General features: G+C 46.0%; 1 protein-coding gene across 8 annotated transcripts in view; it reads right to left on the bottom strand.

Moving 5' to 3' along the window:
• SMARCA2 (SWI/SNF related, matrix associated, actin dependent regulator of chromatin, subfamily a, member 2) overlaps nt 1–13699 on the bottom strand; it is a 277308-nt gene that overhangs the window by 165620 nt on the left and 97989 nt on the right. For all 8 annotated transcript variants that reach the window (XR_009552039.1, XR_009552040.1, XM_060199759.1 and 5 more), the window contains exons 13-14: nt 11518–11618; nt 6960–7107 (exon numbers count right to left, since the gene is read on the bottom strand). Coding sequence is in view for 6 of the 8 variants with exons in the window: in XM_060199759.1 (XP_060055742.1) it covers nt 6960–7107; nt 11518–11618 (249 nt within the window). In the remaining 2 variants the exon portion in view is untranslated. The remainder of the gene's footprint in view (nt 1–6959; nt 7108–11517; nt 11619–13699) is intronic.

Below are 13699 nucleotides of genomic sequence, written 5' to 3'. Positions count from 1 at the left end.
TTCTAGGAGGACAATAACTGAAAGAGAACCCCAACCAAATCTATTTTAACCACTCCAGGACCCAAAAGCCGGACAAACTAGAAGGCAGATTTGGCACAGGGAACCCACATCATTAGACACAGCTTTCTTGGGTAACAAAGAGATTCTTCCTTCCCAGAAGAGGTGGGGCATCCAGGGAGCCAGGGACAAGATGCTGGGCTCCAGGTGCCAGGCAGTAGTGCACCTGGCTAAGGACACACATTGCCATGTGTAAGGACCTGGGTTTGAGCCCCTGCTTCCCACCTGCAGAGGGGAAGTTTCCCAAGTTGTGAAGCAGGTTTGCAGGTGTCTATCTTCTTTCCCTCTCTATCCTCTTCTCCCCTCTTAATTTCTCTCTGTCCTGTCCAGTAAAAATGAAAGGGGGATGGGGAGGGCAAAATGGATGAAGCATAGTGGATTTGTAGTGCCAGAACCAAGCCCCCATGATAACCTGGGTGGAAAACAGACAAACAAACAAATATGCTAAGCTTCAAGGGAAAACATTTGCCTCATGGGAAGAAAAGTCCTAGACAGCTCCAGGAAACTTCTGCAATGTGACCACTCCCCAGGGGCAAGGGCAGCACACTGGAAGCTGACTGCTTAGAAATGTGTCTGCTATGGCAGTCGGGCGGTGGAGCAGCGGGTTAAGCGCACGTGGCGCAAATCGCCAGGACCTGCGTAAGGATCCTAGTTCGAGCCCCCGGCTCCCCACCTGCAGGGGAGTCGCTTCACAAGCGGTGAAGCAGGTCTGCAGGTGTCTGTCTTTCTCCCCCCCTCTCTGTCTTCCCCTCCTCTCTCCATTTCTCTCTGTCCTATCCAACAACAACGACATTAATAACCACAACAATGTTAAACAACAAGGGCAACAAAAAGGAAAATAAATAAATAAATAAAAAAACTTAATTTAAAAAAAAAAAGAAATTTGTCTGCTATGTGAGCTCAGATCTACAGGGATGCAGAGGTCACATAGGCTCCTAAGCTGAATATGGATTGTAGATCACATCAAATCGATGGGGTTTACAATCAACAATATTTATACACCTTTACCATATATGGGAGCTACTCTCTTCCCTGATCCAGCTTTCTGGTCCTTCTGCGAGCCATGACATCATCTCCCCAGAAAATAATTAGGATCCACCTGCATATCAGATTTCAGGCTCAGGCAAAAACAAAACAAAACAAACAAACAAACAAACACTAGTATAGCCACAGGCCCTTTGGAATATAACTGAAATATGGCTACTAGCTATCTACAAAACAGAGACCCCCCCCCCCAACTCTTCACCTGCACTATTCCCACCTTTAGGTCTGTGATTGGTCAACAATTTGTTTGGCTTTGTATGTTAACTCTCTCCTCAGCCACCAGGTTCCAGATGCTAATAAGATGCCGACTAGACTTCCCTGGACAGACAACCCCACCAATGTGTCCTAGAGCTCCACTTCCCCAGAGCCCTTCCCCACTAGGGAAAGAGAGAGGCAGGCTGGGAGTATGGATCGACCTGTCAATACCCATGTTCAGCGGGGAAGCAATTACAGAAGCCAGACCTTCCACCTTCTGCATCCCACAAGGACCTTGGGCCCATACTCCCAGAGTGATAAAGAATAGGAAAGCTAAGAAGGGAGGGGATGGGATACAGAGTTCTGGTGGTGGGAATTGTGTGAAATTGTGCCCCTCTTATCCTATGGTTTAGTCAATGTTTCCTTTATATAAATTAAAAAAAAAATGTGTCTGCTGTGCCGTTGTTCAAGTACTGAAGCATCAGCAGCCCAGGAGGTGGTATAGTGGATGAAGTGTTGGAATCTCAAGCATGAGATCCTGAGTTCAACCTCTGGTGTCATGTGTGTCAGAGTGATGCTCTGGTTCTCTCCTTTTCCCCACTAATCACTTAAAAATACTTTAAAAAGAGAGAGATAGTATAATGGTTATGCAAAAAGGCTTCCATGTCTGACACACCAAAGATCCCAGATTCAATCCCCAGTACCACCATAAGCCAGCACTAAGCAGTGCTCTGGTAAACAAACAACAACAAACCCCTCCATCTCTGCTGAGGTGCATTTGTACTTCAGTTTTCAAAAAGATTTTATTTATTTATTAATGACAGAGAAGAGGAGGAGATTATCACTCTGCCACATGTAATGCCAGGGACTGAACTCAGGACCTCAGGCTTGATAGTTCAATGTTTCGTCCACTGAACTACCTCCTGGATGCCCTGGGATAGAGCTTTGGAATGCCACTATAGGCAAGAAGGGATGTATGCAAGTACAGAATTTCTAAGTTTCCCTCCCCTACTCACCAGTTCCCCTCCCAGCATTCAACCATAGACAGGTGGCAAGATCAATGAATAAAAGTAAACAGGGAGCTGGGCAGTAGTGTTCTCAGTTTAGTGCATGCTTAAGGGCCCAGTTTTGAGGCCCCACACTCCACCTGCAGGAGGGAAGGTTCATAAGCAGTGAAGCAGGTCTGCAGGTATCTCTCATTTTCTTTCCCTTTCTATATCTCCTTCTCCCCACTCAATTTCTCTCTGTCCTATATAATAAGAAAGAGAAGAAGTGAGGGAGGGAGGGAAGAAGGAAGGAAGGAAGGAAGGAAGGAAGGAAGGAAGGAAGGAAGGAAGGGAAAGTGTTTGGGAGGAACATAGCTGTTGGGAGTGGTGGATTTGTAGTACCAGTATCAAGCCCCAGTGACAGCCTTGGTGGCAAAAAACAAAGCAAACAAAAAAACCCCAAGTAAACAGATAAAGAATGGGTAGTCATCTTGCTAACAAGGTTACACTGAAGGGCACCAGGTGGTGACGCATCTGGTTAAGCACACACATTACAGTGCGCCAAGGGCTCTGGTCTCAACCAACATTCAGGAGGAAGCTTCATGAAGGGTGAAGCAGGGCTGTAGGTGTCTCTCTGTCTCTTTCCCTCTCCAACCCCCCCATCTGTCTGAATTTCACTCTGTCTCTGTCCAATAATAATACTAACAACAACAACAACAAAGTTACACTGAAGGCAATGATAATGATATTGTTTATAGAAGAATAGGATGTTTCATTAGTTTTATTTACTGGTCAGATTTCTCCAGGAGCCATGGCAGATCATTATCTAGGTGTGTCAGCTACACAGCTCCCTTAGAAGCCTGTGGTCAAAGAAGAGACTATGCTTAAGCACAGACACCCAAAAGGGCCTACCTGACTGTGCCATGTCCCAAGATAACATGGCAGGAGCAGAGACTGCCTTGGACAGAGTACTGCCACCATTTGAGGAATTCCTTCTTTTACAAGCCCCTCAGAGCACCTGGTACTGTGCAAGACTCCAAACCAGCCCCAAGATTTCATTTGCAGAATAATGGCAACATTTCTGGACAAGCTGAGAAGCAGAAGCACCCTTAAGGGGCTGGGCAAAAGGCAGGAAGGGGCAGAATGGGGGTTGGCTAGACACCTCACTGGGAAGGGCGCCTGTTTTGCCAAGTGTGTGAACTGGGTTCGAGCTGCTGGGGACTCCACATGGCAGGCGCCACTGGACAAAAGGGAGCCTGGACTGGGTGGGGGTATAGTATAATGGTTATGCAAAGAGACTTTCATGCCTGAGGCTCTCAAGTCCCAGGTTCAATCCCCCACACTGCCATAAGGCAGAGCTGAGCAGTGCTCTGGTAAAAAAAAAGGGAGTCTGGGTACTCTAGTGTCTCCCCCTCCCTCATCTCTCAATCTCTGTTTATCTGGAAAGTTGACCCACAGAACAAGTAAGTTACTGTTGACCTCAGCAACAATAATAACAAATAAAAAATACATGTACGGGGGCTGGGCGATGGCGCAGCAGGTTGAGTGCACATGGCATGAAGCACAAGGACCGGCATAAGGATCCCGGTTCAAGCCCCCAGCTCCCCACCTGTAGGGGGATCACTTCACGAGCGGTGAAGCAGGTCTGCAGGTGTCTATCTTTCTCTCCCCCGTCTTTCCCTCTTCTATTGATTTTTCTGTCCTATCCAACAACAACAAGGGTAATAACAATGGAGAAAAAAATGGCGTCTAGGAGCAGTGGATTCATAGTGCAGGCACCAAGCCCCAGTGATAACTCTGGGGGCAAAAACAGAAAGAAAAACAAAACAAAACAAAAACCAACTATCTGGCACAGATAATAACTGACAAATAACAGATATAAAAACTGGAAGCTCCTGACCTGGATGTATTTTTTCTCTTCACAATCATCCCCTTGGGCCATGGGTATACTATCTTCCTATAATAAACTTCCTCATTAATTTTTGTGAGGCAGAACAGTGGCACACTCACATGAGTGTACATGGTACCATGCACAAGGACCTGTGTTCAAGCCCCTGGTTCCCACTGCAGGGGAAAGCTTCATGAGCAGTGAAGCAAGTCTGCAAGTGTCTCTGTATCTCTCCCTATTCACCCCCGCCCCACCCCCAATTTCTGTCTCTATCAAAAAAAAAAAAAAAAAAAACAACAAAAAACAAAAACAAAGGCTACCAGAAGCTATGGGTTCCTTCTGCAGGCACTAAGCCCCGGCTATAAGCCTGGAAGCATAAAAACAAATATACTACCCCTTAATTTTTACTTTTTCTTAGCTTGCCAAAAAGAAAAAGAAAAGAAAAAAAGTAGTGATGGGAGCTGGGAGCTGGCTCATCTGGTAGCATGCATACTTTGCCATTCACAAGGACTTGGGTTCAAGCGCCAGCACTGCATGTGGTGATGTAGAAGAAGTGGTGACTCTCTCCCTGACTTTCACTGTATCTGATAAAATAAGTCCAGCAGCAGAGTTGGAATTATGCAGGCACAAGGCCCCGGTGAAGCAGTGGCAGCAAGGAAAAATAAAACCCTGGACAGAGATTCCCTCGTGGCTGAATATGCAGCATCAATTTCTAGCCACCACTGGATTTTATACAGACATTCTCCCCATGTTCATAGGAGCTGGCTGGGTGGGAGCCTGGTGGGGTGTACCTGGTTAAGAATACACATTAACATGTGCATGGATCTGGGTTTAAACCTTGCTCCTCATCTATAAGGGGGGGGGAAGGTTCTTGAATGGTGAAGCAGTACTGTAGGAGTCAGTTTCTCTTGCTCTCTCTCTCTCCCCCCCCCTTCCCTCTCAACTGCCCTCTGTTCCTATAAAAAATAAACAGAAAAAAAGAAAAGAAAAGAGAAGAATGGCTTCTAGGAAGTGTGGATTATTTGTGTAGGCCATAAGCCCCAGTACTAAACCTGGTGGGGAAAGGAAGAGAGAAGAGCAGGGAGAGGAGGGCTGGAGGAGCTCAGTTTTCCTTTTTGAAGAGATCCAAAAATGCTAAGCTAGATGCCTCAAAACTCAGTGCACCCCAAGAGTACAAAAAGAGGTAAATGAAGGGGCCAGGTGACGGTGCACCTAGTTGAGCACACAGGTCACCATGTGCAAGGCCTGGTCCCACCTGCAGGGAGGTAGCTTCATAAACACTGAAGCAGGTCTGCAAGTGTCTCTCTCCCTCTCTATCTCTCCTTCCCCTCTCAATTTCTGTCTCTATCCAATAAATAAGTAATTTTTTTAAAAAGAAACCCACTTTGGTGGAGGGAGAAAGAGGAGTTAGAAGAGAATATAAAGAGGAGGAGGACCAAGTGGTAGCTCACTGTGTAGAGGACACATAGCCATGCTTGTGGACCTAGGTTCAAGGCCCTGGTCCCCACCTATGAGGGGGGTTTGGTGGGAGGCTATAAAGCTTCATGAGCAGTGAAGCCGGTCTGCAAGTGTCTCTCTGTTTTTCTTTCACTCCTCTCTTGATTTCTGTCTTTATACAAAATAAATAAGTAAAAATAATGCCATACATCAGACAAGAGGCTACTAACCAAAGTATATAAAGAGCTCAACAAACTCAGCAACAAAAAAACAAATGACCCCATCCAGAAACGGGGAGATGATCTGAACAGAATATTCACCACAGAAGAGATCCAAAAGGCCAACAAACATATGAAAAAATGATCCAAGTCACTGATTGTCAGAGAAATGCAAATAAAGACAACAATGAGATACCACTTCATTCCTGTGATAATGTCATGCATCAGAAAAGGTAGCAGCAATAAATGCTGAAGAGGTTGTAGGGACAAGGGAACTCTCCTGCACTGCTGGTGGGAATATAAATTGGTCCAACCCCCATGGAGAGCAGTCTGGAAAACTCTCAGAAGGCTAGAAGTGGACCTACCCTATGACCCTGCAACTCCTCTCCTGGGGATATATCTAAGGAACCAAACACATCCATCCAAAAAGATTTGTGTATAGCCATGCTCATAGCAGCACAATTTGTAATAGCCAAAACCTGGAAGCAACCCAGGAGTCCAACAACAGATGAGTGAGTGGCTGAGAAAGTTGTGGTGTATATACGCAATGGAATACTACTCAGCTATTAAAATTATAAATTCACCATTTTCACCTCATCTTGGATGGATGTTGAAGGAATTATGTTACGTGAGATAAGTCAGAAAGAGAAGGATGAATATGGGATGACTCACTCATAGATAGAAGTTGAAAAATAAGAACAGGAGGGAAAACACAAAGCAGAACTTGGACTGGAGTTGGTGTATTGCACCAAGGTAAAGGCCTCCGGGGTGGGGGTGGGGGTGGGGGAGTTCAGGTCCTGGAACATGATGGCAGAGGAGGACCTAGTGGGGTTTGAACTTTTAAGTGGAAAACTGAGAAATGTTACACATGTACAAACTACTGTATTTTATTTTACTGTTGACTGTAAACCATAAACTCCCCAATAAAGAAATAATAATATTAATAAAAGAGTAAAAATAAAGGAGACTAGTTCACATGGCGACCATGCGAGATGTACGTGCCCTAAAGCAGGAGTCACAGGCTGCTGGGGAGAAGCTCTGTAAGCCCCACCATCAGGGATACTTGGGGCCCTCACAGAGGGGAGCCCCTTGAGCCCAGGGGGACCTGCAGTGTGTCCCTCACCCCCAAGTTACCTGGTAGTGCTTCAGGGTGCCATTAATGAGCAGGGCCGACTGCTTCTCCACACGCTCGGAGATGGCATGCGCCACTGTGTAGTAGGACTGCGAGCCCCGGGCGCTGTACTGCATGCTGTACTCATCATCCACGTCCTGCTTGGCCGTCCTGAGACAGAGAGGGTGCACAGTCAGGCCCAGGCACCCTAGTGCCTGTAGCCGCCCCCTCTGCTACCCCGGGAAAGGAAGCAAAGCTGAGACTGGAGTAGCTACAGTAGGGTTGGCTTACTCTACACCAGCTCCTCCTTTCTGCAATGGGGTTAAAATGCACTGGAGGGGGCTAGGCAGTGGCGTTACGGGTTAAGTGCACATAGTACAAAGTGCAAGGACCCGCTCAAGGAACCCGGTTCGAGCCCCTGGCAAGAGGCGAAGCAGGTCTGCAAGTGTCTACCTTACTCTCTCCCTCCCTGTCTCCACCTCTTCTCTCAATTTCTCTGTCCTATCTAAAAAGAAAAAAAAAAAAAAAAAAGGTCTCTAGGAACAGTGAATTTGTAGTGCAAGCACTGAGCCCCAGCTATCGCTCAGATAACACCGCAGGAAAAAAAAATGCATTGGCAGCAGCCAGGCAGTAGAACACCTGGTTAAACTGCATATGCTACCAAGCTCAAGGACCCGGTTCAAGCCCCTGGTCCCTACTTGCAGAGGGAAAACTTCACAAGCAGTGAAGCAAGTGCTGCAGGTGTCTGTCTCTGTCCTTGTCGCCCTCTCAATTTCTGCTTTATCAAAGTAAATACAATTTAAAAGAAATTAAAGAGATTTTAAATGCACTGCCATCCTAATAAAAGGAAGCAGTCTGGAAGGTGGCATAATGGATGCATTATTAGACTCCCAAGCATAAGGTCCAGAATTAGATCCCTGGCAGTGGATTAACCAGAGTGAATGTCTGGTTCTCTCCTTCCTCCTCCTCCTCCTAATAGTAATAATAATAATAATGAGGAGGAGGAGGAAGAAAAGGGAAGAAAATGAAGGAGAAGGAGGGGGAGAAGCAGGAAAAGAAGAGGAAGAAGAAGAAACAATAAAATAAGAACAAGAAAGGGGACCAGGTGGTGGCACAACCAGACAGTGCATAAACACATCATCTATCACGTGTTAGGACCTGGGTTCAAGCCCCAGGCAGGGAGCAGGGGGTGCAGGAAACACCAGGAACAGTGCTGCAGGTGTTTCTCTTTTCTTTGCCTATCTCTCTCTGTCCTGTCAAATAAAACAAAACATTAAAGAAATAAAAATGACCACTGAGAACAGTGAAGCCCCAGCAATAACCCTGGTGGCAAACCAACCAACCAAGCCCAAACAAACCCACAACTAAGCCAGGTGGACACTGGCAGTCTCACCCCCATCTCATACATATGGAGAATTCAGGGCTCAGAATAAGTTGATTCACCCAGGACACAATCAAGGCAGTGGAGCCAGCGTCTGAATGCCAGCCCACATGATCCCAAGTGATGAAGAGGGACATGAACCAAGCACCTGCAGTGGAGCACTACACCAGTGATGTTGTCCTCAGCTTTTAGGAGACAGAGATTTTGCTCTGTCTACAGCCTGGAAGCCAGGCAAGAGGCAGCCACAGGTGACGTGAAGGGGACCCAGTGGTTCAGTGGTTGGAGAGCTAGGCTTCCTAGCCACTAGTGCCTGAGTGATACTCTGGTTCTCTCTTCTACTTTCATTCTACCTATTTCTAGTCTTTTGAATATATATATATATTGCAAACGAGAAGTTGGCCCATGAGTTATGCTTTATGGTTAAGCTGTTTTTCAAAAAAGACAAGGAGATGGGGGAGGAGGGCAATGATGGTTAAGTGCATATATTACAATGCACAAGGACACAGGTTAAGCCCCTGGTCCCCACCACCAGAGGGAAAGCCTCATGAGTGGTGAAGTAGAGCTGCAGGTGTCTCTTTCCCTCTCTATCTCCCCCTCACCTCCAATTTTTCACTGTCTTTATCCAATAATAAAGAAATAAAATTTTAAATTTTAAAAAATAAAATGAAGAGAGACAGGAAAAACAGTGGTCTTCTGTATCCTGTGCCTTGTTAACGGGCTGGTAGTTTATTCTAGAGGCAGCAAGGCTAATCTGAAGGTTTGGTGAGGCAGGGGCAACCAGATCAAGCACAGGTTCCTATAGCAAGCTCATGACTTGGGAATAAGAGAAAATATCAGAATGTTTCTCCCCCCAAACACACACACTAGGGTACAATTCCATTGCTCCTGAAGGACTTCTCTCCCACAAACCTTTCTAATTTTAGATAGATGGGCCAGGCAGTGATGTAGCTGGGTGAGCACACACCTTTTGATGTGCAAGAATGCAGGTTTGAGCCCCTGGTCCCCACCTACTGGGGCAAGCTTCAGGAATGGTAAAGCAGGGATACAGGTGTCTGTCTCTCTCCCTATTTACCCTCCATTCTCAATGTCTCTGTCCTGTAAAATTAAAAAAAAAAATAGATAGACAGCAAGGAAGAAAAAGAAACAGAGAGGAGAGATACCAAGCATCACTTCACCATCCACAGAGCTTCCCCTGGTGCTGTGATCCCATGTGGAGGCAGGGAATTCAAACCTGGGTTATCCTGCATGTCAAAGTGTGTACTCAAGTGGGTGAACCATCTCCCAGCTCTTATTTCTAGGGGGTTTTTGAGTTTTAACTCATCCCTTGAAGCTTTATTTATTTTTTTTAGAGACAAAGTAAAAGACCATAACACGGAAGCTTCTTTCAACACAGTGGAGGGCCGGGGCTCAAACCTGGGTCAGATACATGGCAAAGCAGCACACTGTCTAAGTCAGCTGTCTCTTCACTGTAATAACTCCCATTCTGCACATGTGGTCACAGTTTTTATTTAAAAGCCAAGTGCTGGGAGTCAGGCGGTAGTGCAGTGGGTTAAGCGCACATGATGGCGCCAAGTGCAAGGACCGGCGTAAGGATGTTGATTCAAGCCCCCGGCTCCTCACCTGCAGGGGAGTCGCTTCACAGGCAGTGAAGCAGGTCTTCGAGTGTCTATCTTTCTTTCCCCCTGTCTTCCCCTCCTCTCTCCATTTCTCTCTATCCTATCCAACAACAGCAACATCAATAACAACAACAATAACTACAACAAGGGCAACAAAAGGGAATAAATAAATATTTTTTTAAAAAATAATAATAATATAAATAAGTGCTGTGCAGAAAGAGGGAGGGGATGGCTGTAATAGTCCAGGCACAGGGGAGGAGCAGGAGGAGAGGGATCTGATGACTGGGGAACCAGAAGGGTGGGGAGTTGAGCACAGAACAGGAACTGCAAGAGTGATGGGCCCTTGAAATGAACACAGATCAATGACTGTTGTTTCTCACTGGGGTTCATGTCCTTAATGGAAGGAAGACCAGTGTTGAGCAATATGGAGAGCCAGAGCAGCCAGAGTGATTAGTTCAGTCAGGGACAGGCCTGCAAATGACACACAAAAGCCCCAGGAGCAGGACTAGGCTACATGTGGATGTGGGAGAGGGAGAGGGGCCAGGCAGAGCCAAAGGCACAGAGCCCAGGGCATGGGGCAGCAAATACACCTTGGGCACCAAGTCCATACCATTTTCTCTCTCTCTTTTTTTTAAAAAATATTTTAATATTTTATTTATTTGCCTTGTTTTAAAAGTATTTCATTTACTTATTTATTGGCTAGAGAAAGACAATTTGAATGGGGCTGGGTGGTGGCACATTTGGTTGAGCGCATATGTTACAGTGTACAAGGACCCAGGTTCGAATCCCTGGTCCTCATGTGGAGGGGGGAAAGCGTCATGAGTGAGTGGTGAAGCAGTGCTGTTGGTGTCTCTCTGTCTGTTTCACTTTCCATCACCCCTTCCCTCTCAATTTCTGACTGTGTCTATCCAATAACGATAATTAAGGGCGGGGGAGATAGCATAATGGTTATCCAAGCAGACTGTCATGCCTGAGGCTCCTAAATTCCAGCTTCAATCCCTGCACCACCATAAACCAGAGCTGAGCAGTGCTCTGGTGTTTCTCTCTCTGTGTCTCCCTCTCTCTGCAACTCTCTCAAAAAAATTAAATAAATAAAATTTTTAAAAAAGGTAATTTAAAAAAATTTTAAAAAGAGAAAGAGAAATCAAAAAGAGGGAAGTAGAGAGGGGAGAGAGCTAGAGAGATACCTGTAACACTGCTTCACCATTCTAAAGATTCCTTTCTGCAGGTGAGGAGTGGGGGTTTGAACCTGAGTCCTTGCTAGTGGTGATGCATGCACTCACCTGGATGCATCACTGCCTGGCCACTTTATTTATTTACTCTGAAGAGACAGAGAGAAATTGAGAGGGAAGAGGGAGATAAAGGCAGAGAAAGAGAGACACTTGCAGCACTGCTTCACCACTAGTGAAGGTGGCAAGCAGGGGATTGAACCTGGGTACTTGTGCATGGTGATGTGTGTGCTCTACCAGGTGCCATCACCTGCCCCATCTGTAAACTTTTCTAAAGGTGAATCCATAAAGCAAGAACCTCATGAAAAGCGTATAAGGAAGTAGGAGGTGAGAGAGACAACTTAGAGATACCCACTCAATGATCTGTTTGGCGTCCTTCTCTGACACTTCCTCACTGTTTGGATCCAGAAGGATTTTCTCTTCAGTTTCCTGTCGACTGGACTCCTCCTCTTCATCCTGGGGGAGAGAACAGAAAGTCAGCGGGAAGAGTCTGAACACAGGGCAGAACCAACGGGTACTTCCTCCAAATGAGATGGGAGCAAATTCCCTTTCACACACATCAAGTGGGTGCAATGGAGGGAGGAAACACATCTAACCCTGGCTTAAACCAGGCAACATGCACCAGTCCACTCCCGTCACACAGAGTGAGAGGAGGAAAGAAGGGGAACCTTTTGAGGGGTGCTGAGGACACTGGTCCCCAAGGAAACAAAACACCCCTGAGAAATTATGGCGGAAAGATGGACATGCATCAATGCTTACTTATGACATTTCTGCAGATCCTTTCTCTCTTTCTCAAACACTGCTTTTTAAAATATTTTATTTTTTTAATTTATTTATTTTGGATAGAGAGAAACAGATGGAAGCAGGAGACAGAGTGGGGGGAGGGTGGGGAGGGAGGGAAGGGGAGGAGAGAGAGAGAGAGAGAAAGGGAAAGAGAGAGAGACCAGAGCATTGCTCAGCTTTGGTTGATGGTGGTGCTGGGGATTGAACCTGGGCACTTGAGTCTCAGGTATGAAAGTCCTATGCAGAACCACTATGCTGTCTCTTCAGCCCTCAAGCCTTTTTAATATAGCCAATCTTTAAAGATCTCAGCACCTCCTGCTCACAAGCATGTGACCTCTATGTCCCATTGGCCTTGGACAATCCTGTGTGGACTCAACAGAGGTCGCTCTGAGTTTTGTAAACACGCTGCTTTCTGGCTGCTCCACACCGTATCTTCCTGAGCATCTCAATGTGAAGCATCAGTAACTTAGCAAAGGAACATCATTCTGCTGCCTGTATGAGAGCTTTATTTGCTATGCAGTCACAATGTCTTTGCCTCATCACTGCCTTGGATGTCTACCTCTTCCCAGGTGATCCAGTAGGGCACAGGGCTGGGGAGACAGCATAATGGTTCTGTAAAAGACGTTCATGCTGGGACCAGGTGATGGTGCATCTGGTTAAGCACACAGAGTGCAAGGACTTGGGTTCAAGTCCCTGGACCCCACCTGCAGGGGGTGAAGCTTCACGAGTGATGAAATAGGACTGCAGGTGTCTCTCTATCTCCCCCTCTCTATCTCCCCTCCCCTCTCAATTTCTCTTTATCCAGTAATAAATAAATAATGTGTTTTTTAAAAAGACTTTTATGCCTGAGGTTCTGAGGTCCCAGGTTCAATCCCCAGCACCACTATAAGCCAGAGCAGAACAGTGCTCTGGTGAAAAACCAAAGCAAAAAGAAAAAAGTTTAAAAAAATGGTAGTTCTCTAAAGATGAATCCTTTATACCTCTTGAATGAAAAACTCACAATGCGGTGGGGTGGGGGAGGCAGGAGGTGACATACCTAGTTAAGCACACATATCACCATGCTCATGGACCTTGCTCCTCACCTGCAAGGGGTGGGGCTGCAAGGGGTGGGGGTGTTGGTGGTGAGAGCTTCACAAGTGGTGAAGCAGTGCTACAGGTGTTTTTCTGTCTCTCTCCTTCTCTAGCTCCTCCCCTCTCAATTTCTCTCTGTTCTATCAACTAAAAATAAACAAACAAAAACAAAAAAAAAGAAAGAAGAGGAGAGAAAAAAAGAAAAGGCCACCAGGAGCAGTAGTTTAGGAAGCAAGCCTCAATGATAACCTTAGTAAGGGAAAAAAAAAAATAGAAAAAAAACCACAAAACTAACATGGTAGGAATGCTAAAATGCATGAATCATGCTATGCTAAGAGATCATTGGGACACGGGGAGCAAACCATTGGACCAGCACAGGTCACAACATATTTATTGCCCAGTCAAGGAAGGAAATTGCTGAGAGGGGTCGAGAGGCAGCCTAAAAAGCAAACCTATAACAAGAGCCTGGGTTTTGGTGTCCTGAGCCTGAGCTCATTCTACTTTCTTAGTGTGGGTTCAGCACCTGTGAGTTCACCAGCCCACTTCATCTCCTTACCCCCTTTACAGCTCTTTTATATAATGAAAACATTCTTCTGACAGCCTGTCTGTGGGCCCACTTATCTGAGTAAATGAGCAACACTTAAAATGGACTCTCCAAACTTCAAATACGTCAAAGAAAGAAT

This window comes from Erinaceus europaeus, chromosome 10 (assembly GCF_950295315.1).
Source record: "Erinaceus europaeus chromosome 10, mEriEur2.1, whole genome shotgun sequence".
NCBI classification, from domain to species: Eukaryota; Metazoa; Chordata; class Mammalia; order Eulipotyphla; family Erinaceidae; genus Erinaceus; species Erinaceus europaeus.
The sequence above is the reverse complement of the archived record's forward strand: the minus strand, read 5'-3'. Positions and strand labels throughout refer to the sequence as shown.